Source organism: Coffea eugenioides, chromosome 10, assembly GCF_003713205.1.
Source record: "Coffea eugenioides isolate CCC68of chromosome 10, Ceug_1.0, whole genome shotgun sequence".
Taxonomy (NCBI): Eukaryota; Viridiplantae; Streptophyta; class Magnoliopsida; order Gentianales; family Rubiaceae; genus Coffea; species Coffea eugenioides.
The window spans coordinates 29,355,926-29,381,961 of record NC_040044.1 but is presented as its reverse complement, the minus strand read 5'-3'; the positions used below and the strand labels follow the sequence as shown (position 1 = coordinate 29,381,961).

Here is a 26,036-nt window from a genome sequence, read left to right as displayed (position 1 = left end):
CCATCTTAGAGAGGAGCACTCGAGTGCTGCATCTCAGAGACCTAAGCCAGAAGTTGAACCAACAGATTCGTTTGGTAACACTTCGAGTGAGTCGGAGCAAGAAGAAGTCCCTATGGCTAATGCACGATCATTAAGGGAGTTGGCTGCTCCTGATTTAACTCAACAGCCTTTATGCATTACTTTCCCGAGTTTGAGTGATAACACTCCATTTAAATTAAAATCGGGTCTAAATCATCTTTTACCTTCTTTTCATGGTTTATCAGGTGAGGAGCCGTATAAGCATCTGCAGGAGTTTGATGTCGTATGCAATAGTATGAAGCCCCCGAGAATCACAAAAGAGCAGATAAAAATGAGGGCATTCCCCTTCTCCTTGAAAGATTCTGCAAAAGATGGTTATACTACCTACCACCAGGTAGTATCACCATGTGGGATCAGTTGAAGAAAAAAATTTTAGATAAATATTTCCTACGTCCAGAGCTGCAAGTTTAAGGAAAGAATTTTGCGGTATCAAACAGCATCCAGGGGAGTCGCTTTATGAGTATTGGGAGCGATTCAAGAAGTTGTGCATTAAGTGCTCTCAACACCAAATAAGTGAGCAGTTGCTCATACAATATTTTTATGAGGGATTACTTTTCAGAGATAGGAGCATAATTGATTATGCAAGTGGGGGGCATTGGTGAACAAAACCCCTCGAGAAGCATGGGAGTTAATTGAGGGAATGACAGAGAATTCACAACAATTCGGTACGAGGGAGGATGTCCCGATACGCAAGGTGAACGAGGTAGAGACATCTTCTATCCAGCAACAGTTGGCTGAGCTGACTTCTTTTGTTAGGTAACTGGCTGTAGGAAATGCATCTCAGGCTAAGGTGTACAAGATTTGCAGTAGTATAGGTCATTCTACAGACATGTGTCCAGTGATTCAGGAAGAAAGTGCAGAGCAAGTGAACATGACTGGTCATGCGCCCGTGCCACGAAGGCCCTATGACCCGTACTCGAATACCTAAAACCCCGGTTGGAGGGACCACCCCAACCTCAGTTATGGAGGGTACAAGCAGTCTAACTTCGTGCCCAATAGACAACAAGGATACCAGCAGCAGTACCAACCCCGACCACCTCCGTCACCGAGTTCTAGTCCATCTTTGGAGGATTTGATGAAACAACTGATAGCTACCACCGCGCAACATCGGTAAAAGACGGACTCCGAAATGCAGGACATAAGAAATCAGATGAATCAAATGGCCACAACAATCAACCGTTTGGAGTCCCAAGTCCAAGGTAAATTGCCGTCTCAGCCTGAATTGAATCCGAAAAATGTAAGCGCGATGACCCTAAGGAGCGGGAAGGAAATTCAGGAGGCTGAACCTGTGATCCCTAAGGACAAAGATAAGGAAAAGATTGAAAATGAGTTTGAGAGAGAGGACAACAATGGTACAAATTCAAAGGTACTGCCAGACCCACTAATTACAGTTAAAACTAACTCGCCTCCCTTTCCTAACAGGTTGGAGAAACCGAAAAAATAGGAAAAGGAGAAGGAGATCTTGGAGGTGTTTCGTAAGATAGAAATCAATATCCCCCTACTAGACGCAATCAAACAAGTGCCAAAGTATGCAAAATTTTTGAGAGATTTATGCGTCAACCGAAGGAGGCTGAGGGGAGATGAAATGATCATTGTTGGGGAGAATGTATCAGCGGTCCTGCAGAGAAAGCTTCCATCAAAGTGCGGGGACCCATGTATGTTTACTATTCCCTGTAGGATAGGCAACACTGTGATTAGAAGGGTCATGTTGGATCTAGGAGCATTAATTAATGTCATGCCTAAATCTATCTATACTTCTCTAAAACTAGGTCCATTAAAAGAAACTGGGATAATCATTCAATTAGGTGATCGAACTAATGCATATCCTGACGGGTTGGTTGAAGATGTGTTGGTAAAAGTTAATGATTTGGTGTTTTCAGCTGACTTTTATGTACTTGATATGGATGATGATCATTCCCCCGATCCCTCACCTTTACTATTAGGTAGATCTTTTTTGAGCACAGTACAAACAAAAATTGATGTTAATAAGGGTACCTTGTCCATAGAGTTTGATGGAAAAATTGTGCATTTTAATATCTTTGATACTATGAAATATCCCTCAAACTCTAACTTTAGTTCTATTTTTTCTGTGAGTGCGATTGACCCTGCGGTGCAGGAAGTGTTTGAAACTGTTGGCAAGGATGATTGGAGGTTGCTTTAACCAAGCACATCAAATTGGAGACAACTCTTGAGGTGGAGTGGAGTGAAGATCTGAAATACACAATAGGGGCATTGCACTCAGTGCCAACCACAACAAAAAGGTATGAAGTCTCTCCAATTTTCATTCCCGAATCTCACCAAAGGGTACTACCATCTGTGGTGCAAGCACCTGAATTAGAGTTGAAACCCCTGCCGAAGCATTTGAAATATGCGTACCTGGGCGACAACGAGACACTCCCAATGATTATCTCAACTGCACTCTCGGAAGCCCAGGAAGAGAAGCTAATCCGGGTCCTTAGAGAGTATAAGGAGGCGATAGGGTGGACCATCACCGATATTAAAGGGATAAATCCGTCTATTTGTATGCACCGGATTAGGATGGAAGAGGATGCCAAACCTGTACGACAGGCTCAAAGGAGGCTCAATCCCCTTATGATGGAAGTAGTGAAGAAAGAAATTTTAAAATTGCTAGATATGGGGATCATTTTTGTAATATCAGATAGCCCCTGGGTGAGCCCAGTCCAGGTAGTCCCAAAGAAGGTAGGAGTGACAGTGGAAGCCAACCAAACTGGTGAGCTCGTACTAGTGCGCAAACCCACTGGATGGAGGCAGTGTATTGACTACCGTAGGCTGAATGTCGTCACCAAAAAGGACCATTTTTCTCTCCCTTTTATTGACCAAATGGTTGAACGTTTAGCTTGTAGGGCTTACTATTGCTTTTTGGATGAATTTTCAGGATATTTTTAGATAGCAATTGCACCAGAGGATCAAGAGAAGACGACCTTCACGTGCTCATTTGGGACCTTCACATATAGACAGATGCCATTCAGGTTGTGCAATGCACCTGCAACTTTCCAAATATGTATGGTAAGCATTTTTTCTGAGTATGTTGAGAAAATAATTGAGATTTTCATGGACGATTTCAGTGTGTATGGTGATAGTTTTGATACATGTCTAGATAACCTGATATTGATCTTGTTAAGATGTATAGAGACTAATCTCGTGTTTAATTGGAAAAAATGTCATTTTATGGTTGAGCACGAGATAGTTCTGGGTCATATTGTGTCTTCTAGAGGTATCGAGGTTGACAGGGCGAAAATAGATATTATTTCTGCTTTACCCTACCCCGCGAGTGTGCGAGAGGTGTGCTCTTTTCTTGGACATGCAGGGTTCTATCGAAGGTTCATCAAGGATTTTTCAAAAATTGGAGCCCCGTTGTTCCAACTTTTACAAAAAGATGTGACCTTCAAATTCGATAACAAGTGTGAGAAAGCTTTCGACAAATTGAAAAAGCTATTGACCTCACCCCCGATCATTCAGCCCCCCGATTGGAGTTTGCCATTTGAGATTATGTGCGATGTCAGTGATCATGCTGTAGGGGCTGTATTGGGGCAAAGAGTAGAAAAGGCAACTTACGTCATTTACTATACATCCCGAAATTTGAATGGAGCCCAATTGAATTACTCCACTACTGAGAAGGAGTTTCTTGCTGTTATTTTTGCTTTGGAAAAATTCAGGTCATATTTGTTAGGTACTAAATTAATTGTATTTTCTGATCATACAGCATTGAGGTACCCAATGACCAAGAAAGATGTAAAACCGAGGCTCATAAAGTGGATCTTGCTCCTACAAGAATTTGACTTGGAGATAAGGGATAAAAGAGGCTCAGAAAATCTAGTAGCCGACCATTTGAGTCACATACCAATTGGAGAGGAGAACGAGCCATTGAAGGATGCATTACCTGAAGAGCATTTATTTGCTCTAAATTCTCAATTGCCTTGGTATGCCGATCTAGTTAACTACTTGGTAACTGGTAATTTTCCTGCAGGTTGGCCAAAATCGAAGAGGGATAAATTGAAGAGCGATGCCAAGTACTTCATCTGGGATGACCCGTACTTGTGGAAGAGGTGCGCTGATCAAGTGATGAGGCGATGTGTAAGTGAGGACGAATTTCAATCAATTTTAACTTTTTATCATACTTTTGCCTGTAGAGGTCACTTTGGACCCAAGAGAACTGCTCATAAGGTATTAGAAAGTGAGTTTTATTGGCCTTCTTTATTTAAAGATGCATATGTGTTTTGTAAGTCGTGTGATCGCTGTCAAAGGGTATGTAATATAGCCCGTAGAGATCATATGCCCCAAGTCCCGTTGATTTTTATCGAAATTTTTGATGTCTGGGATATAGATTTCATGGGGTCTTTTCCTACTTCATTTGGTTATATATATATTTTGTTGGCAGTCGATTATGTGTCTAAATGGGTGGAGGCTAAGGCCACCCGGACTAATGATTCAAAAGTAGTTGCAAATTTTATCAGGTCTAATATTTTTGTGCGATTTGGAATGACAAGAGCTATTGTCAGTGACAGGGGAACGCACTTCTACAACAAAATCATAGCTGCGTTACTTCGCAAGTATGGTGTACTCCACAGGGTCTCAACATCATACCACCCACAGACCAATGGTCAAGCGGAGGTATCAAATCGGGAAATTAAGTCCATCTTAGAGAAAATGGTGCGATCCGATAGGAAGGACTGGAGTCAACGATTGGAAGATGCACTTTGGGCCTATCGAACGGCGTACAAGATCCCCATAGGGATGTCACCCTATAGATTGGTATTTGGAAAGCCGTGTCACCTACCAGTGGAGTTCGAGCACAAGGCTTTTTGGGCGATTTAACAGTGTAACATGAATCTCGAAGAGGCCGGTGCCAAACGGAAGTTGGATTTGTAGGAATTGAAGGAGATCCGGAACGAAACCTACGAAAATACACTAATTTACAAGGAGAGTAGCCTGGCATTTCACGACCAATAAATCTCTAGGAAAACCTTTGAAGTTGGTCAGAAGGTCCTCCTGTACCAATCCAGGCTTAAGCTCTTCCCAGGTAAGCTACGTTCCCGTTGGATTGGACCTTTTATTGTTACTCACGTGTTTCCATATGGTGCAGTTGAAATCCAGAGTGCTAAGACGGACAACAAGTTTGTGGTGAATGGACACCGTTTCAAACATTATTACGAAGGTTTTTCAAGTGGAGAAGTGGAAACGATGAGTCTAGATGCACCACCGTGTCCTACTTTGTAGCACTTTGCCATGTCTAGCCAAAGACGTTAAAGAAAGACGCTCATTGGGAGGCAACCCAATTTGTTTTAGTTGTTTGTTCGATTTTGGTTTGATAGTTTAAATATGTTTTCCTTGAGTTTGACTAATTTCTGGGTTCAATTCTCATTTTTGGTGATCTGCAGGTGTCTCTCTGACTTGACGCGCCCGCGTCATGTCGTACAGAAAGCTCACGGTCAGAAGGGTTCTTACCCTTATGACGCGCCCGCGTCATGTCGTACAGAAAGCTCACGGTCAGAAGGGTTCTTGCCCTCATGACGCGCCCACGTTAAGTCACCCGGAGAGCTCCTTATCCCGTGCCTTCGTCACGTGCCCACGTCACGTTAGCGGGAAAGGCAAGCATTCAAAACAAAAACTCAAGACCGGTTAGTGATTGCCTGTTAGTCTCTAATTTTAAATTTCAAAGTTGAGTTTTGTATTAATAATAATAAAAAAAATCAAAGAAATAAAAAAAATAAAATTTTTTTTAATTAACGCAAAAATAATAAAAAAATAATAAGATATATAAATAAAAAAAATCTTTCTTTCTTTTTTCTTTTTCTTTTTCCTTCTTTTCTTTTCTTTCTTTTCTTTCTTTTTCTTTCTTTCTTCTTCGTCTTTCTTTCTCTTTTCTTTCTTCTTCCCCGCTGCCCCTGTTTGCCTTTTCTTTCTCTTCTTCCGCACGCCGCCCTTCTGCGCCTCCGCACACCTCGCGGGCCGCCTCTCCTTCTCCCTTCGAATTTCTCTCACTACCCACCTCACTCCATCTCACCTCCACTGAACGTCGCCCGTTCCAGCTCTCTCCCCCTCTCTGCTCGCCTAGCTCGCGCGCCAACAGGTCAAGCAACAACAGCTTTTCCCACACCCCAGCAGTCGCACTCCGCCGTCCGTGGTCAGTCGCCACAGCTCAGCAACCTGAGCTCTCCACCCGCGACTCTACCCCCTCTTTCGTACGCTCCGCCTCTCCGCTTCACAGCTGCCTGAGAACCATGAATGCTGCGGCCTAGCAGCTACGCACCTTGTCTCCCTCCCTCTTCGATCCGCCGCGACCAATCTCCTCGCGCGTCTCACTTGCGCGCCTGAAGCCGTCCACCTCTGTCCGAATCCCTCTCCAACAGCGCGCCGCTTGACGTGGTACTGGTGGAGGTATTTGGAATTTATCCCCCAATTTCTAATATTGTTTGGTGCTATTTGAGTTCCTCCATAATTGGTATTGTTGGTCGTGGGGGTTATTTCTCAAATTGTGTGGTAAACCAGTGGTACTGGTTGTGCTATTTGCCCTGATTTTGTTGATTACTCGTTTGCCATATTCTTGGGACTGTTTATTGCGTTTTTGGGGGATACATTAGTATGGGTCTGCCATTTAAGTGTTTCGGCAACTGTGTGGGTATTTTGACTGCAATTGATCTTTTCTCTCTTAGTGGCTGATTGCTTGGAAGTTGAAAGCTTGGAATTCCTTTGTCACTGTCCGAATCTGAATTGTTATTACTCGAATTGTTGACTTTGTGGAACTTTTGCTACGATTTTGGTTGGTTGGGTTGTGCATTCAATTTTCCACCAGTGGTACTGGTTGGAGTATTTTTCCTTGAAGTTGTTAACTTCGTTCGATTGGATACCTGGTTGTCTGCTGAGGTTTTGTGATTGGGTTGTAATTTTTCAATTTCTGAACTGCTATCACTGGTATTGCCATATTATTGGGGCCTTTGTTACGGTTTGACAGTTGGGTGCATTTGTTGAAAGTTTATTGTGCATTTGTTGAGAGTTTAGATGGACACAGTTTGCTGGCTGACGACTTGACTTGGGTAGCCCCTGTGCGTATTGAATAGCCTTTGCCAGTGCTAGCTGTTGTTAATAGTTGGGCATCCTGGGGTTATTGAGTGCTATTGTTGCTTTGTTGGGACATTGGTATAAATTGTGGGCGACTCGATTGTACATTTTCTGGTTGATTAAATTGGTAATTGCTGGTTGCACTGAGCATTGGAAATTCTGTATTTTGTTGTTCGAGCTGACTGTTAGGAGAAATGGTGAGACCCAAATCCTCCTCTAGGTCTAGATCCTCTCAGTCTCAACCCCCACCACAAGCCTCCATTCCTGTAAACACACCTACCAACCAACCCTCCTCTTCTAATGTTCGAACCCGCTTAGGTAGGGGTAGGGGTGCTCAGGTAAATATTCCCGCTCACTTTGGGGGGTATTTGACCTTCACTAGATCTGCCGATCAGCAGAGATACGCTAAGGTCTGTGAGAGGCGTATCATATCCTGTAAATCTTGTAATAAACTCTCCATGACTGGCCTAGGTATATGGGGGGAGGTCGATCAGATGTTTACTGCCATTGGGTGTCGCCCGTATCTTGATATCTCCTACCCCGCCTTTGTTGAGCTGATTCTGGAGTTTTACTCCACCTTTGAGTTCAAGTTGCCTACAAGGTACACCGTTGAGACACCGAATGCCATACATTTCCGTCTAATGGGTCGGGAGTTCAATTTCTCTATTACCCAGTTCAATCTGGCATTTGGATTTATTACTAGAGAGTATGCTGAGGCTAGGGAGTATGCGGAGAGTGCCTATGATTACGTAGAGCCATTTCTCTCCCACTACCATGATGTGTGGGAGGACATGTCCGTTGATAGGCACCGCTACGACCCTTCTAGATCTAGGAACTCCTTTCTTAAGGACCCTAGCGCCTGCTACGTCCAGCGATTCTTAGCCTACAGTTACTCAGGTCGCAAGGACAGCTCCGGTATTCTCTCTCGACCTGAGTTTTTTTCATCTGGAGTATGAAAAGAATATCAAGGTCAACTTGGGGTGTTGGTTGGCGGCACAGTTCAAGGCTGTTTTGACCAAAAAGAACAAACCCCTGATCCTTGGGTCCTACATCACCCACTTAGCGACCTAGTGGGAGTTCTTAATCTGGATGACCACGACCTACATTTGGCATTCGAGATGGAGCGCTTGGACGTGGACTGCTTAGAGAAGATGGGAGTCGTCGAGCGCCTGCCCAATGGTTTCTACCAGTTTACCCCTCCGCGACCAGTTCGAGCTCCGGGTACGCACCCTTCGACACAGGCAGGGCCCTCTTCTTTCCCTGGGTCGGCCGAGGACACTGCTGGACCATCTACCAACCCCCCGCCTCCTCCGCCAGCTGGGGCTACTGAATGGCAACAACTCCGGGAGCAAGTTCAGAATTTGGAGGTTCGGATGCTCAACATCGATGCCAATGTAGCCAGCATGGCGTAGAATTTGGTGCAATTTTTGCATCATGCGGGTTTCCCTCCTCCATTTCGACCTCACCCACCACTTTGATCCGACTTCAGGGAAGTTTTGTTGCCCTTTCTCCCACTTTTGATGTTTATTTGTCACATTGAGGACAATGTGTCCTATAGGTGTGGGGGGGATCTAATGGGGGATCAGTTGTGTCTTTAGTTTTTAGTAGTTTTTAGTTTTTAGTTTTATTTCTAGTTCGTCATTTGTCTATCTGTCGTTCATTTTCTTTCTTTCTTTTTGGTGCTTAGCTCTCATGTGAATACCAGGATTTGATGTGGAGTTATCGACTTTAAATCTACTCTTGCCAAGTTTTTATTATAAAAATGTATCGAGTTGATGTGGTTGACTCCAAAATATCTCTTTGGTGAATATTGGTGACTACTTGACTCTTTTGATTTCTTCGTTAACTTTTCTAGGCAAAGGGAATGGCTGTTGACATTTTAATGCGAATTGGTCCAGTATTAACTCTAATTTTTCATGTTTGACAATAATGAGGCTAGCTGCTCCTATTATTTTTATTTGTCAGCGGTGTTCTTTTTGCATTATTGTGTTATTTGGCTGTAAATAAAGTTGACTGTACTCCGCTATTAGTTACTACAGAGTAACCGGGGTTTTCACCTAAAATATCGATTATCGCGTCAAAAAATAGTAATTTCTATGAGTACGTGATCATATAGCGATAGGAGCTGAGTAACCGGGCTCCTTCATCTGAAAAATATTAGAATTCGCGTCAAAAGGCTCCAATGGCTGGAAACTAAGTCTTTTGTGCTATTTTTAAAAAAAAAAACAACAACGAAAAAAGAAAAAAAAAGTTGTTGAAAAATAAATAATGAAAAAAAGGGTATAGGCTGTGTTAGTATGTGATAAAAAAGTCAGCTTGCCGACTTATAGATTCAACGTTGAGATTTTGGTTAATATTTGGACCATTTGTTGATAAATGTTGCGTGTCATTCCTTTTTCTTGGATTAGTTAACTTGGAATTGAAAAAGTTTGTGGTTTAGAAGCTAATCGGGGTGATGTTTCTCGGATGTTGATCACTAATGCTTGATATATGATTTTCCTTGGTACCTTGGCAATATAGTAGATAGAGCAATGGCCATTATCAAATTTTGGTGTCTGTTTACTGTTCTTATGCTTGAGGACAAGCATGGTTTAGGTGTGGGGGGAATTGATAGGTTACAATTTTCTCATTTATTTTATTATTAATTTCTCCTATTACCTGACTTGATGTGAATTAATTGTTAAATTCTACTCACTTTTAGTATTTTGCATTTATTTCAGGGAGTAGAACGAAAATATAATAACAGGTGCCAATTTGACAGAAAAGGAGTCCAGATGATAGAGCTTGTCACAGGGACATTTTTGGAAAGAAAAATTTGTGCCCACTTTGATAATTTGGGGAAGATGGCAGCGGACACAGGGCTGTGAGGGATTGAAAGCTACCACACAGTAGCATCAAAGACTAGGGGATACGAATAGAAATTGCAGAGGAAGGGCAATGGCTTTAGCTTAGCTTTTGGATTTTCCTTTTGGGATGTTTTTGGGAGGACTCCTGCTGCACTTTTCAGGAGCAATTAGGAATTGCTTTCTTTGACTTTTCTTCCTTTGTCTTTTAGTGCTTTGCTCCCCTCGGATGTTAGGACAAAGGGGAAGCATTGAACTTTACTCTGTAGCTTCGATTTCCTTGATTTCTCAAACGAAGTGAATTTTCCCCAATTTCGAAAGACGATGCACACTGCCTTCTCTTCAATTGTGTGTGGTTTTTTCGCATCCAATATGAACTAATTTCTCCACTCTAGTCAAGGAAAAATGGAGGCTTTGATTCGCCTAAAAATTGTGAGATCGGTTTAATTTTATCTCTTCCTTTTATTTATTGGTATTCACATATTCCTTGATTGCAGTGCATATGATTGTTCAATTAATTGATTGTCTTGAATTCGGATAATCAGTTAATCTGATAATCTATTGTCAATTAGGGCATTAAATCCGTAATTGTTTAATTGCCTTGAATTAGTGACAACTGGCATAATTAGATTTGTGTCAAGGGGATACGCGGGCTAATCTGAAATAACTTTGGTAGTACATTATTTGGTTAGAATAGGACTCCTCTAATACGTAACGCAATTGGAAAATTAAATCTTATAGGCGTACCTAGGATTATTCCTCAATTAGAGCAGTGATTAACGGGCGTACCTTAGTCACCGACGCAGTAAGGAGGGGTTGACTGTCATCGCTTGTTTGGCAGTTATAACCTATTTGTTAATAAATAATTGGAAGTGCTTGTACATTGATGAACGATTAGGTGAATCATTGTTGAAGTTAATCCTTGGCTAGATCTTTAATTCTTATTACCTTGATTTAGGAAATTGCCATTTGCTTTTTAGTTGCCTATTTTATTTTATTTTTAATTGCTTTCTTGTTTTAATTGTTCTCTATTATTGTTACTCTGAGTTTGGTAAATTATCATTTAATTTCTAGTTAGTTATTTGTTTTTATATTTTTTTAGTTGAATTGTTTTAATTGTCATCTTTTATATAAAAAATACCCCCCTCGTATTACTTTGGATTTCTTAAGAGACAAATATTCCCAATCCCTGAGGATACGACCCTACTTGCCCTGTCTACAAATTCATAATTATTTGTGAAAAAATCCATTCCTTTCGGGTATATCGGATCAAGCAAATTCTTCGGGAACAGGGTGAATCAAGTAACCTATTACACACCTAGAGTCCCTGCTCCAGTACTTGGAATCGGGATTTGGTTCTTTTAACTGACAATTAGGTTTATTTTTATTATTGTACAGGCCTCGACACCCTATCAAAATTGTCACACCTGTTAAGTTGTTATGCCCAAGATAGAGCCGCTGAAGCCGAGTCAAATTCCAGATTTCTCTTGGGATAGATCCTATAATCTGAGGTTATAATCCATGGCTAATAGTTTCAGGTTATAAAGATTTTCAATCTGTTGAGGGATTGTACCTGCCAAATAAAACTGTAGTCTTGAGTTAATGCACAAAATTGGAATATGCAATTTAGAAACCAATTCTGAGTCAGAGTCTTCAGTAAGAAGAATTTATCAGGATTTACTACTAAACAGTTTAGTAACTTCTAACAATTTCAATTTATTTTGCTACGAAGTACATAGAGTGCTTATTCTCCATAATAACTTTAGACCATCCATTTACTCTAACTTATGGCAAAGATATAGTTGGCCACATCATCATACCCATCAGGCTCTTTTGTGCAAGACAGATTTCCAATTTCTCTCGGTATAGAACCTGTAAGCAGGTTACTAACTTAAACAGGCTAAGAAGTTCACCCATCTCCTGGAAATTGCACCTGTCGAATTGCAACGTGGATGGCTGTGAAGCAGACAAAAGCAAACGAGATACCGAACTAAACTGCCAAAAGGGCACAGGTAATTTTGACTAGTGGTATTCCAAAATTCCATGTCCCATACATCATCAAAAACAATTGCATACCTTCCAGCTTGTTGAAGAAAATCTTTGACAAATTTTTTCAGCTCAGTGGTAGCCATAGACTCGATCGATTGTGGGACTGGTTTCTTCCCTTCCTCATGTAACTATCGAATCAAGTCTTTCAGGAGATCCTGAAACTCACATGTTTGAGAGACAGTTACCCAAGCACTAACTGGGAAATGCCTTCTAACGTCAGGATGTTCATGGACTCTTTTCACCAAGGTAGTTTTGCCAAGTCCTCCCATACCAACCACTGAAACAACTTTTAGTTGGTAATCATCCCCTTCCAGGAGCTGAGAAATTAGATGCTTCTTGGGCTTGTCAATACCAACTAAATTAACTTCTTCCACAAGCAGTGCGTCATCTCTGCTATAGCGCCATGTTGTGTTGTTCACAGCAGAAATTGAGTTGGACGCTTGGGCAGAGATACCATTTTCGGATTGGTATCTTTGATGACCTTCAGAAATACTTTTGATTCTTGACTTGATGCTTTGTATTTCGTTAGCAACTCGATGACGAGCTCTCAAATTCTTGATGGAGCTGAAACTTCTCCGAACAGAGCTGTAGAATCCTGTTGTGCGATGCTGAGCAAAGCGAGCTACAAATTCATCAAGAATGTCTTCAGTGTCATAAGCAGCCTCTCGCACTTGCTTGATCCATTCTTGGAGCCTGGGTTGAGCGTCTTCTTCTTTTGCTTCTGCCTCTCTCAGGAAAGCTCTCATGTGCTCCAACTCATCCCTAATGTATTGGATCTCTTGCCGAAGCCCTCCCAATAGTCGTCCGCAGAAAAGTTGAGATTTTGATCCAGCATAAAAGAGAGAACCGTTTCTGCCATTTTCAGTCTCTCTCTTTAACTTAAGAATGTCGGGGAAAGCGGGTTCTCATTTATGGGACAGTCCACTTGTAGTATCTTGAAAGGAAGAAGGAAGAGGAGGTTATAGATTCATAAGCTGATGAACTTCGATGCTATATGGTGCAGTATTTATCAAAAAGAAAAAGGAAAAACTAACCAACTAGAAGAAACTAAAGCAAGAAATATGACGGAAATTGAAGACGAGAAGATAGACGGCAACGTGACTGTGAAAGACGAAGCTGCCTTACAAAATCATGGAAGCTATTAAGAAGACTCTGCAAATGGTGGGTTGCACGTCTTCAGGACTGTCTTGCAACTGTGGGTCCTTTGATCGGATTAACGAGTGGCTACTGCAGCATCGCACAATGTCTTATCATAAATGAATTTAGTTCTTTGAAAAAACGTGCAGCTCACTTTACTTTAAGAAAAGATATATATATATATTACACAGCTGATATATTGGAGTATCTTTACATTATATACAAGTTGGATGGTTTATAATGTTACTAAAATGGTTCTGGCTGTGCAAGGCACAACCAATGCCCAATCTATTGTGTAACAAATATTGAAAAATTCCTTGCCACTCTTTATTTTTAAACTTGGGCACAATTGTATCTAATTTTTATTCTAAATTAGAAATAAATTACCCATTTGAAAAGGTTCAAAATTCTCATCAGACTAAATAATCATTCATCTAAATCCAATAGCACAACCAATTCCCAACCTATTGTGTAGAAAATATAATTCAGAGCACCTAAATTGTAAGTAGTGACAATTCTTTTGTAGATGTATATAATGTAATAAGGTGTTACCATAGCTCACGCCCACCTATTAAAATTAAAGAAATGTTGATCCTAACAATATTAGATATGAACATTATTTTTTATTTTATTAATTGAAATACCAACCTAAATACTGTTATTATTTGCTGTTTTTTTTTCTTTTTAAGTTTAAAAATTTTTTAAAAGCATTTTTCGGCTAGAGAATTAAAGTTTTAGCTGAAAAGAAATCCGATATTAGAGATTCTTGTAGAAAATTTTATTAAGTTCAGTGATTTTGTGGTATAATTGAAAAACTTTTGTGGATTGCTTGCATCATTGGTCATCAGGTTGTAAACATAGCATGCCAAATACGTTTACTGGCAAGATGTAGAAAATATTAAGTGCGTAAATTATTGCTTTCTAGCAGTAGCATGTCTTCAATGAAAATCAAAATATCCTATACTACGTAGTCTATGTTGCATCTATAAATGTTCAAAAGATCCTACACTATGTTGCATTTGTAAATGTTTAATCAATAAGAGTAAGAATAAAGAAGCAAAGGTAGAACCTTACTTCTTAAATGAAATTACATAATATCCTTTCCATTTAAAAAGTATAAATTCATACATCTTTACAACGAAGATACCAGTTTCTGGAGATTACATTCATTCACCTTCAGCTTAGAATATTATTTTTTACATGAAAGAAAAGGAACATTTGTACAACAGAGAAGAAAATGTAAAAATGGCTTTCAGTAGAATGATTGCTTCCATGGCAGCTAGCCATCTGTGTAACAGCCCCACCTTCCCCTAAGGCGAACCAAAGAGGTTAGCGGACTGCCTGCCCAACTCTTGCCAGAACTAACGGTGCAATTAAACACGATCTAAAACGTTCCGGGAGAAAAAAAGCGCGCTCAGACAAGTCAAAATCGCAAAATAGCTAAACGAAAATCAAAACCGTCGATGAATAGTGGGTGCCATGTCATATAACTCGGAAGGACACATAAACAGAGTTAAACCGTGTTATACACATACTTTTATAATTTACAAAACAAAAGGAAGATAATTGGATCAAAATACATTTAGGGTTTTTCCAACTATCGAGGAGCTTTACAAAAGATATTAAAACTAGCTCAACTCGTGCTTCAAAACATCATAGTCCCCAAAAGTGGTTCCCTGTAAGGAAAACAAAAGCAACAGAAAGGGGTGAACTTACGCTTAATGAGGTACCAATCATATAGGGGAAAAATCATGGCCTTTTACGTTAACCAGTCAGATACATATACCAGATTTAAAGGAAAGCAGTTAGACACAGTGATTCAAAGGGAAAGGATACAGGTGGCTCTCAGGAGCCAGATTTTCATGTGCAGTACTTGATCCAAACCCGTTGACTCTCCGTCAACGTACATAGAGCCAACATATCCGTAGACCCTACTTTACACCAATTTTCGTCCACCAAACATACTCCTACCGGGCCCGAACGCCGAACAGAACAGAAGTGGTAATACTCGAGTGTGACAGCCCCACCTTCCCCTAAGGCGAACCAAAGAAGTTAGCGAACTGCCTGCCCAACTCTCGTCAGGACTAACGGTGCAGTTAAACACGATCTAAAACGTTCCGGGAGAAAAAAAGCGCGCTCAAACAAGTCAAAATCGCAAAATAGCCAAACGAAAATCAAAACCGTCGATGAATAGTGGGTGCCATGTCATATAACTCGGAAGGACACATAAACAGGGTTAAACAGTGTTATACACGTACTTTTGTAATTTACAAAACAAAATGAAGATAATTGGATCAAAATACATTTAGGATTTTTTCAACTATCGAGAAGCTTTACAAAAGATATTAAAACTAGCTCAACTCGTGTTTCAAAACATCATAGTCCCCAAAAGTGGTTCCCTGTAAGGAAAACAAAAGCAACAGAAAGGGGTGAGCTTACGCTTAATGAGGTACCAATCATATAGGGAAAAATCATGGCCTTTCACGTTAACCAGTCAGATACATATACCAGATTTAAAGGAAAGCAGTTAGACATAGTGATTCAAAGGGAAAGGATACAGGTGGCTCTCAGGAGCCAGATTTTCATGTGCAGTACTTGATCCAAACCCGTTGACTTTCCGTTAACGTACATAGAGCCAACATATCCGTAGACCCCACTTTACACCAATTTTTGTCCACCAAACATACCCCTACCGGGCCGGAACGCCAAACAGAACAGAAGTGATAATACTCGAGTATACCGGAATTAAGGGTCTTAATACCCAAAGATTCCTGAAATAGACTACCGTGGTTCGTTATCTAATCGACCAGACTCTTGCCGGCCCGACTTGAGTAACTAGCCACAGGTGTTGAGCTCAGAGGTCACAGAAAGGTCGTTGGATACTAGCCTCCAAACGACGTCCGAACAGATTCAGATACAGTTAACAGATTAACAGTAAATAGGCATATGGACAGACAAGAGAACGAGTGTGATAAAGTACATTCTCGTCTCAAACAGAATAAACAGATAGTGTACTCATTTAAATCACAGATTGCAGGGCAGAAATCAAGTTAAGCAGCAAATGAGAGGAGTGGTACACTCACCGGTTCAAGTACAGATACTTCAAAAGTTTTCACTTCAAATTGGCTTTAATCGCCAAGAAACCCTAAAATCATCAAAGTAAACCAATTGAAGGTTTCACATCCAAAATCGAGTAAACGGAATGCACAAGTGAGGCTCGACTACATGTCGTACGCCTTTCCATGTTAAGTACTAGTACAAAAGAATAAAATATGACTTTTGAGCAAAAAGGATAACAGTTGGTCCTAGGGTTACAAACAACTCCTAAAACCCATCATTTTTACCAAGATCAACTCAACTTGAAAGAATCGCGTAGCGCTAAAATTTTGGGCAGCATGCCCTCTGTATTTACCTATTTTCCCAGCCACTTATGGCTTCACTATTTTCCTCAATCAACCCCAAAGTCATACGCAATATAAATTCATCACAACAGCCGTTCAATAGGCTCAAAGTCATTCAAGTACAAAATTTAGCTAGGAAAATGACCGGAAATGAAAGTTAAGCCCTAAAACCCAAAAACAGTTTTGACGTCGTTTAGCGTATTGGACACAATTGTCACTACGATTATCGGATGGAGGTACAATATACACCATTTCGAAGCTAACAGAAAGGGTTACAATGTTGAAGAAGGCCACTCAGTCCAGTTTGTAGTGCAACTAAGTCAAAATTGCAATGTACCAAACCAGAACCGCATAAACAGGTTAGCAAACCACATTCTGGTTAAACAACCATAATTCAGGTTACCAAAGTCCAATTCAAGTGATTCCAAATCCATCCGAATGCTAAGATACCAGGCTATATTTCTTAAGAAGACCTCAACAACCAAATCAGTAGTATTCCCAATCCAATTAACCAATTACCAAAGCTGATTACCAAGTTCGGACAGAAACAGGGCAGTAGGGGTATTTCAGTCTTTTCACAAGCTACGTTGCTCCGATTGGCCTAAAATTTTGTAGGAAACTATAAAATATCATTTCCTACAACTTTCATGTTTTAACTCAAGGTTAATTTGGCCTCGAACTAAGTGTAACAGTACCGGGCAGAATGGTTCAATTGCAACCCTAATTCTGAATTTTTCCGTTCAATGCGGAAATTTTCCGCACATAGCTACAATTTACACACTAAGGCTTCATTCTAAACCATTCCGAACCATCATCCACGGCCACACAATATTAATCATATGAAAACAGAAAAATCATGAATAAATAAAGAACTTCACCAATTTCTACTAAAATCATGAAACAACACCTAATATCACCACTTCATCTCATATAAGTCGCTAATTAAACATTATTGAGAAGAAAGAGAGGTCCCTTAGTTACTTACCTTAACAACCCAAGAAAAGGAGCAACTTTGCACCTTAATCCTCCAAACCACTCCACAACCAAGCTTAACTTCACTAAACTAAGAGGTTTTATGGAGAAATTTGAAGATTAAACGGTTTAATTGAGAGATTGGGCAAGATTAGAGGTAAGATGGTAGAGAGTTTTCTTTTCTTTTTTGCTTGGAGAGAGCCGGCCAAGAAGAGGAAGAAAATGGTGAATTTTTGGTCAATTTTGGTATTAATTTGGTAAAGTAATGAATAGTGGTCAAAAATGCAAGATTTAATCATATGGTGACACTTGTCACCCTATTTAATGCATGCATATCCCTTTGTTTCCTCAACTCTCATCCATATGGTATCCTCTAATTATCTTTTCGCACCTAGTAAATTAAACCATGTATACAAAACTTAACCCAATTGACCGAATTTTACCGAACTTTCCGCACTAGCGGGTCCCACGTCCGATATACGGTCTTAATTTCTCAAAAACTAACCGATACCAGAAAAATCATCTAAAAACTATATTTACTCATAAAAATTGTTTTTAAAATCTTCCGAATAAATAAAATGTGAAAAAACGTGCAATTAAAAGAAAATAAAACCTAGAAATTAAGAAAATTACGAGTCCTCACAATCTGTAAAACATAGAACGAAGAACACAAATTGCTTTTAGTAGAATGGTTGTCCCCAAAAAGAGAAGTCATTCACTTAATTTCTTAAGAGTTAGAAAAGGGGAAAAAAATCTTACCTTCAAGCCAACTTCAAGTAGAAAGAACAGAATTCTGGAGAAGGAAAATTCAAAAAAACCCAAATCTCCCACAAATTTTCCATGTCGTCAGTCATAAAATAAGAAGAGAAAAAAAAACTAAAAAGCAATGCATTGAATGTTTAGAGAATGAAAAAAATTACTCAAGAACTTATTTTAGTCATTAGAGTAATATCGAAAGGACCAAAACATGTCGTAATCATATTTAAAAATGGGGCTAAATTTGTATTAAAAGTTTAGAAGAACACATTCAGCTACACTGAAACTAATAAAATAGGAAAAAAAATGAATTTTGACAATCAAAACCAAGACTCAATAGTCCAAGAAAGGGGAGCAATGAAAAAGAAAGGAGGATTATTTGACCCAACATGCAAAAAATAACCCTTAATAGTTACCTATTGTTTTGAGAAGATGTTATATCTGGTAGGGCAAAATTGTCATGAAATGGTAAAAGACGTACAAGCCCCTTAACAGTAGTTAACTGTTCAGTCCAGAAATTAAAATTTGGAGGGCATTGTTGGCAAAAGACCGCTGCTACAGTACACTCCAGCTTCTTCCTTTCGTTTGTTGAGAGGAAAAAGAAATAGACGGGAAAGAAATAAGAATGAAGCAGAAAAATGGTATGCTAAAAGTCAAAAGAAGCGGAAAGTGATACTGTAGAGTAAGAAGGGAAAGACATGGAAGAACAGGAGGAAAGGTGCAGGTGAAAAACCAAAATTCAACCCAAATAGTGAGCTACTATTCTGAAAGCCTGTTATCTCTAGAAGGACAAACGTAATTTTAAGTCAAAGGACAAAAATGCCCTAAAATAGTTATACACTGTTTAGACCAGGATATACTTTATGAGGTTATTGCTGGAAAACAAAAAACACAGCAGCTGCTCTTCTCCCATGTTTTGCAACGTGGATCAACGTGGGAGAAGAAGCCTTAGGTTCTTATATATATGTAAGATAAGATATTTAATCAGAAATAATTTTTTATCCTAAAATATCCTAATTTTTGTTATGACTATATTACATAATTATGAAATAGACAAAACCTTATAATTAAAGTTAATATTTGATATTTTTGGATGTCATATATTTAAATACATAAAAATTATTTTGAAAATAACACATTCAAATAATTTTGGCCTCCCAAAGGAAAAAATCCTGGCTCCCTCACTGAAGTTGATGTATTGAAGTTGATCAAATCAGATGCTTTTAATTAACCAGACTTGGCTCTGTAGATAAACAACAATTCGGTACCATAAAGGAATGCCCAATATTCCTATTTCGCAGCGTTTTATTACAAGAATTTGATCACCATTCCCTTTTGTTAATTACCTGTAAAATTGAAAAAAGAATCAAATAATTGTTCTGAGATTTCTCAATGAGAGGCCAACTTGGCTAAGGATATTAGCCTAGCCGCGTTATGGTCTGATTGGAGCGGAGTTACTGAAGCATGACTGCTGACTTTCGCACTTCTTTTACGGACGAACAAAAGATGAGTATGGCTTAACTGCGTCTCAAATTTCAAGTTAGATCAGCAGTTGGGGTCCTATCGAATCTGTTCACGTTTGAAACCAAGAAAAGAAAGAGCACGAATGCCTATCCATACTTCCCAGCTAACTAAAGTTAAAGTTTCAGGCACTAGAATGCCAAATTCAAAGTTCGTTACATGTCGGTATTTTCTACCAGTTTGTACCAACATTTTACGGGCTATTTAGTGCCAACAGTTTGTAATTTTCATTTTGTGTTTCATACCGCCATTGTGGGTTAATTGAGGTCTTATGAGAAATAAATAAATCTTACCTTATTCTAACTTTGATTAGTGTCTTTACCCACAATCTTTCTTTGATCCTACCATTTGGGGTCCTATCGAATCTGTTCACGTTTGAAACCAAGAAAAGAAAGAGCACGAATGCCTATCCATACTTCCCAGCTAACTAAAGTTAAAGTTTCAGGCACTAGAATGCCAAATTCAAAGTTCGTTACATGTCGGTATTTTCTACCAGTTTGTACCAACATTTTACGGGCTATTTAGTGCCAACAGTTTGTAATTTTCATTTTGTGTTTCATACCGCCATTGTGGGTTAATTGAGGTCTTATGAGAAATAAATAAATCTTACCTTATTCTAACTTTGATTAGTGTCTTTACCCACAATCTTTCTTTGATCCTACCATTTGAAAGCATAATTTAGCTCTCCATAGATGCTTATAACCACCAATGCTTTTGGTACATTCTACGTGCATGCTTATTTCAAAAATATATAATTAATTTTTTTACGATAGATTATTGTATGGAGAATCATGTTAGAGGCTTAGAGCGCATATGTTTTTTTAGAAATCTATTAATACTATGCTTTTTATTTAGGAAATTATTATATTTAAAATCACGGTTGAGTAAAAGAAAGAATTTGACTAGTTTAAATACTAACTTCAGAGGGCATTTTTAATATAACATTAGAACGCATTTTTAATATAACTAGTGATACCGTACGTGCGTTGCACGTGGTTGGATGATATGTAGTTATATCATTTTGTTTTGTTTTTATAATGAGTTTACCTTTGTAATGTAGAGTTGGGAATAGAAGCAAGGATGGGAATTGCATGTTACAAAATATTGTAAAGTAAGCAATGCAAAGCAATCTTATTGAATGTAAGATGAAGAAAAAGAGAAGATATTAAACGTGAAATAGTAATCATTAGTGTTTTAATCTTTCTCGACTTTTATCTTCTTTTTCAATTGAGTTTTGAGCTTGGATGCATTACTTCTTGCTCCCCCTTTTTTGGTTTTGAAGGACTGTAGTGGAACATTATCGTCAATTTCAATCACTTTTGAATTTTTGTCTTTTATTATGCTTTGCCGAGCATGTTGTTTAGATGCAATAGATGGAGTGGCATCTTCTTGTTTGTTTGTATTTCATAGTTGCTCGAATGCTATTGCCACCATTCATAGATGTCCATGAGAGGAGTGCCCGATCCTATTAAGCTTGATGAGGAATTTGAACTCCTTATGCTTTGCGGCAATCATTTTCTTATACAACTTTGATTTCTCCTTGTCTTGTTGGGTTTCAGTATTTGATGGCTGTCAAACTACCAAAAATAAAATTTATATTAGACCTACTACCAAAACTGAATGAGTATAGAGGTGAGTAGAGTCGTCTCCTCAGGGAACCGGTAGATTTATCACACACAGATAATTGGGGGATTTTTGGGAGAGAGATAAACTAAACAAATGAAAGATGTAAGGGTACTAAATTTCTAATTCGCAACACTAAAGTAGCTAAAGAATATAACAAACAAGTAATTGACACAACCTAATCAAGGAGATAATCTCGGCACCGGTTTACACAATTGATCATAGATACCTGAATTAATTCACACGTTCGCAAATAAATTGGTTAAAGCAATTCAACAACCGCCAAACCACCAATCTCTCCTTAATTATATAATAGTCCAGAGACGCTCTTAAACTACTCTCTTGTAACTTAGATAACCCAGAGACACTCAAACGATTTAATCTATTCACAACTTTAGGAATTAAAGAGACCCAATTCTAGTTAACAAACGCACATACGGGTTCATTTAAACTAGATTAATTATTCCTACAACACATATTAGATTGCTTGCGAGGCAATGAAATTGTACCGTTTGCCACTAATTTAAGAAAATCAAGTGATACGCACCCTTGTCCTAATTGGTAGTATATTATTTAGACAATTGAACAATTGGCCATATTGATCCAATAAATCTAAACAATAATAGGCAATTCAAACAAAGAATAATTAAATACTCACAAACGCAGAGTTTAGAATAAACAAAACGATCTCACAATTATTCGTGCTCCGGGCCTTGATTATTCCTCAACTAGATAAAGGCGTTTAGCCTTGCCGCATAACGATGAGGCAATTCAGAGTTTTCATGGAATTTAGTTGATGAAAAGTAAAAGATAAAGACGAAAGATGATAGACCCTAGTCTATTGCTGTCCTATTTAAAGTGTTTCCGCCGCACACTTGCTTTCTGAATTAGAGTTTGTTTCTCAAAAGGATTGCTTCCTTATTTCCCTCATTGAATTGTTGCCAAAAGTCTCCTCTGCAAAGGTTTCCTAATCCCACGTAGGTTCAGAATGTGTCTCCAAAAGAAAGGCGGTAGCTCCAGGGATAGGACCCGCGGTCCGTCTTTTTCACGCTGCTCTGTGGTCTCTGGCTTGGGCACGCTCTGAAATGAATAGTCTTCTGGAATTTGGCCTCTTTTCCCCATTTTTGACACCAATCACCTGCAACTGACACAAATACCAATTATGAGTAGAAACCCATTACTTTACATAATAAGTGCCCAATATTAGGACTAAACATCAATGTAATAAACACTCAATTATCGCCCTATCAGTATTTGTAAATCAGATAGGTTTAAATTGAATGCTTAACTAATAAGAGTTGATGTGTTTATTATTTTAATAATTTTTAGGAACTTACCTTGAAAGATGTAGTGCTATTTATATATTCTTGTATTGGGCATCCAATAAAATTACTTGCCAAGTCCTCAAATAATATTATTGTTGCTACATCTTGTCCATTGACGACTTCCATCCTTATATTGTACCCATTTTGGAAATGATATTAAGTTGTTAACTGTGCTTTTCAAGTTTGCCTTTTTAAAGTCTAGCTTTCATGTCATGTATTTAATTGACTGACCTTGGTGTAAAATCTTTTGTTGGATAATTGCATTTGGGGCATTCTGCATCTTCTTCGAAGTTGATAATGTTGGTGTTGCATCCTTTACAAGCATTATAGTATAGTTCGGCTTTGTTTTCTATATCGTTAACAATTGCATTGGAAGTGTAGAAAGCATGCTGCAAAAAGCAGTTATTTGTTATTGTTTTTATGATGTTTGGCTTTTTTTTCAAGGAATTTTCTAAATTGAAGATTGATGAGTCGATAAATTTACCTCTTTCAATGAATATTGTTGATGAATAATATTTTTGAGTTGAATGTGCTTGGCCAAGTCCATCTTGTTCTTCAAGATTGTGGCTTCAATATTTTCACTTTTCTTTGTAGTAATCCTATATAAATTTTCAGTATTGTAATTCAAGGCATTCAATTTGTATAAAAAAAAGTCTAAAAAAATTGTATTCATACCACTTTTGAAGTTTCAAAACTTCTTTGCAATTTGGATTGACTTGTAGAGTTGCTATGAATGTTGTTGACAATTGAAACTCTCCTAGAATATTTTAAAATGTCAAGTTGTAATTATAATGTTATTTTATTTTTAATATTGATATTTTTACCTTGGTATTCAGACATTTGGAATTGTATTGCTGCAATTGCTGGTTTTTGAGAAGCAACTTGTTGTAGAAATTGACCTTCATTAATTGCCATATCTCCCCATCAGATGATTTTCATAGTGGCAAACCTACAGTGTGAGGATAATTTTTATATTTTAATATAAAAATGTTAGGCATGAAGTAATGATTGTGAAGTTGTGAAATAGGAAAAGTATTAGGTAGCCGAATTATGAACACTCTACATATAAAGGAAAAAGTGATGCTGGACGTATGTTTTTTTTTTTATACTTGGAGCTTCAAACATTTATATAGTAAGAAAGCAAGCTAAAAAGTAATCTTACTTTTTGTTTATTATGGTGATTTCTCTCTTTTGAGTGTATCCACCTTTTCTTTTTGGAAGCACCAATATTTGAGCCACACTTGTAACAACTCACTCTAATGACATCTGTAGAAAATAAGTTTATTTTGAATGTAAATAAGTACAATGATTTAGCCTAATAGTGTAGAAAATTGTTAGAAGTTTTGCATAAGCAATTTGATTGATTTTGGAAGAAAATGTTACCTATTTGTTTGTTGATAAAGTCTGGATTTTTTGCCTCTTCAAACTCGATAGGTGCATAGATAATGTTCCTTGTTGGTACATGAGAATGGTCTTTTTTGATGTGAGTGTAATTTCGTAGGACCAATTCAATCTCATTGTTGACATTTGCATACGAAGTGTTTGTTTTATTCACACTTCCATTTGAAAGTAAGTACAACTTATTGTATTGAAAATTATTTCTAAATCTTGTGATGATATCATCAAACATGATAGCTTGAATTTTTGTTCCCTGTAAATTTATTAAAATGTAAATAAGAAATGGTAATAAATTGCAAAATATAAATAAAAATTAACAAATGAACATGAAAGTATATATTTTCTCACTTCATCATGGACCAAAATTAAATTTTGCAAAGTTGAAGAAGAAGTAGAAAAAGGAATAAATATAGTGGTGATTTGATTATTGGTCGCCATAGTAAATAGATAGAATATTAGAGGTTTTTTGTAATTTTTTTAAAAAAATAGGAGTAAGCTTTGACATGTTCACTTTTTAACAAATCCTTTTCTAGCCAATCAGTTAATTTTAAAATTTAAAAAACCTAATACAAAAGCAAAAAAAGAAATAATAGTAACTTGGTCCTGGAAATGGGAATAAATTACAAAATATAAATATAAATTAAGAGATGAACATAAAAATATATATCTTCTCACCTCATCATCAACAAAAATCAATTTCGGCAAAGTTCCAGATTTCTATTTTTCAACATAATGCTCGATATTAAATTTTCGTAATAGTAAAACTCGAATTGTCCACATCTTTTCCTTTGGCTTCAGTGAACCAATGAAACGGTTCTCTTGTATTGCCATGATACCTAAAAATATGAGGGAAAAAAAACTCGGAACTGGTAGATTAGTAAAATGAAATGTGAAAATACAAGTATAGTAAAGGTTTTAAGTCTAAATATAATACGTAAAAGGGTATTTGAGAAAGTAAATTAATCATTACTAAATTAAAAGTACCATGAGTCTACACGTAAAACCGGACAATTTCTCCTTTCCTTTCCACCTCCTCCCTCTCCTGCCCAATTCTCTCTCTCTATATTTTTTTTTTGGCAAAATCGAACTATACTATTTGTGTAGGCTGATCGATGAATTTGTATTGCTTGGTTGTATTGGAGGGAATGTAAAGAGGTTTCACCAAGTTTGAGAAAGGTATGTGTATTGCAGGTACCTATAATACTTCTTTTGCTCTTCTTCTGTTTCTTTTCTCTCTTTTATGTGTCTAAGGGTGTTGCAAATTGGGTATAGAACTTAGTAAAGATGCGATATTTATATAAATGTAATATTGTCTTCTATGTCATATGAATTAATTTTTTCATTTTCTGTGATTAATTCGTTGTTTACCTTCATATGATTTTAAGATTGTATTTTAAGTTTTGGTAGGGGTTTTCAGTTTTTGGTTTTTAGCTGTTAATGATTGGTGTACATGATTCGTAGTTGGTGTTAATAATTGATAGTGTTATTTCAGTTTTAGATTTTCTGTAACCTGACTGTTCAGTTTTTAATTTTCATTATGATTGTAGGGGTTGTATGATTGCAAGCCATAATTTTGAAAACTGGAAAGGTGCAACCCGCATTAGGTCAGGAGTAGTACATAGCACACCCTGATGGTCAGACTATGGTAGATGAAATTCAACTCTTTCAAGATGCAAGATGGGTTTCAACTCAGGAAGCTATCTGGAGAATTTTTGAATTCAATCTTAATGAGATGTCCCCAGCAGTCATCAATTTGCAAGTGCATCTCCCTGGAAATTATGTGTGACTTATTGAAAGAATCAAAATCTAAAAAATCTTCTCCAATGGTTAATCTTATTGGAATTTTATTGTCA

The 26,036-nt window shown here is 37.9% G+C and overlaps 1 protein-coding gene and 1 non-coding gene across 2 annotated transcripts; one reads left to right on the top strand and one right to left on the bottom strand.

Moving 5' to 3' along the window:
* Positions 1 to 482: 482 nt before the first annotated feature.
* LOC113750983 lies at positions 483 to 589 on the bottom strand. The gene has a single exon (XR_003464747.1). It is a non-coding gene; the product is annotated as a small nucleolar RNA R71 (small nucleolar RNA).
* Positions 590 to 1,324: 735 nt separating this feature from the next.
* LOC113750628 lies at positions 1,325 to 4,914 on the top strand. The gene is made up of 6 exons (XM_027294584.1): positions 1,325 to 1,444; positions 1,523 to 2,229; positions 2,382 to 2,748; positions 2,986 to 4,145; positions 4,230 to 4,318; positions 4,478 to 4,914. Exons 1-6 carry the CDS (start codon positions 1,325 to 1,327, stop codon positions 4,912 to 4,914), a joined length of 2,880 nt encoding a protein of 959 aa, XP_027150385.1.
* Positions 4,915 to 26,036: the final 21,122 nt, after the last annotated feature.

Bases quoted from the DNA above. Each gene is read 5' to 3' on its own strand.
- LOC113750628 (XM_027294584.1), top strand. From the start codon at position 1,325: ATGACCCTAAGGAGCGGGAAGGAAATTCAGGAGGCTGAACCTGTGATC. The intron at 2,230-2,381 runs GTTGCTTTAACC...ATCTCACCAAAG, and splicing joins GTTGGCAAGGATGATTGGAG to GGTACTACCATCTGTGGTGC. The intron at 2,749-2,985 runs GTGAGCCCAGTC...GGATATTTTTAG, and splicing joins TAATATCAGATAGCCCCTGG to ATAGCAATTGCACCAGAGGA.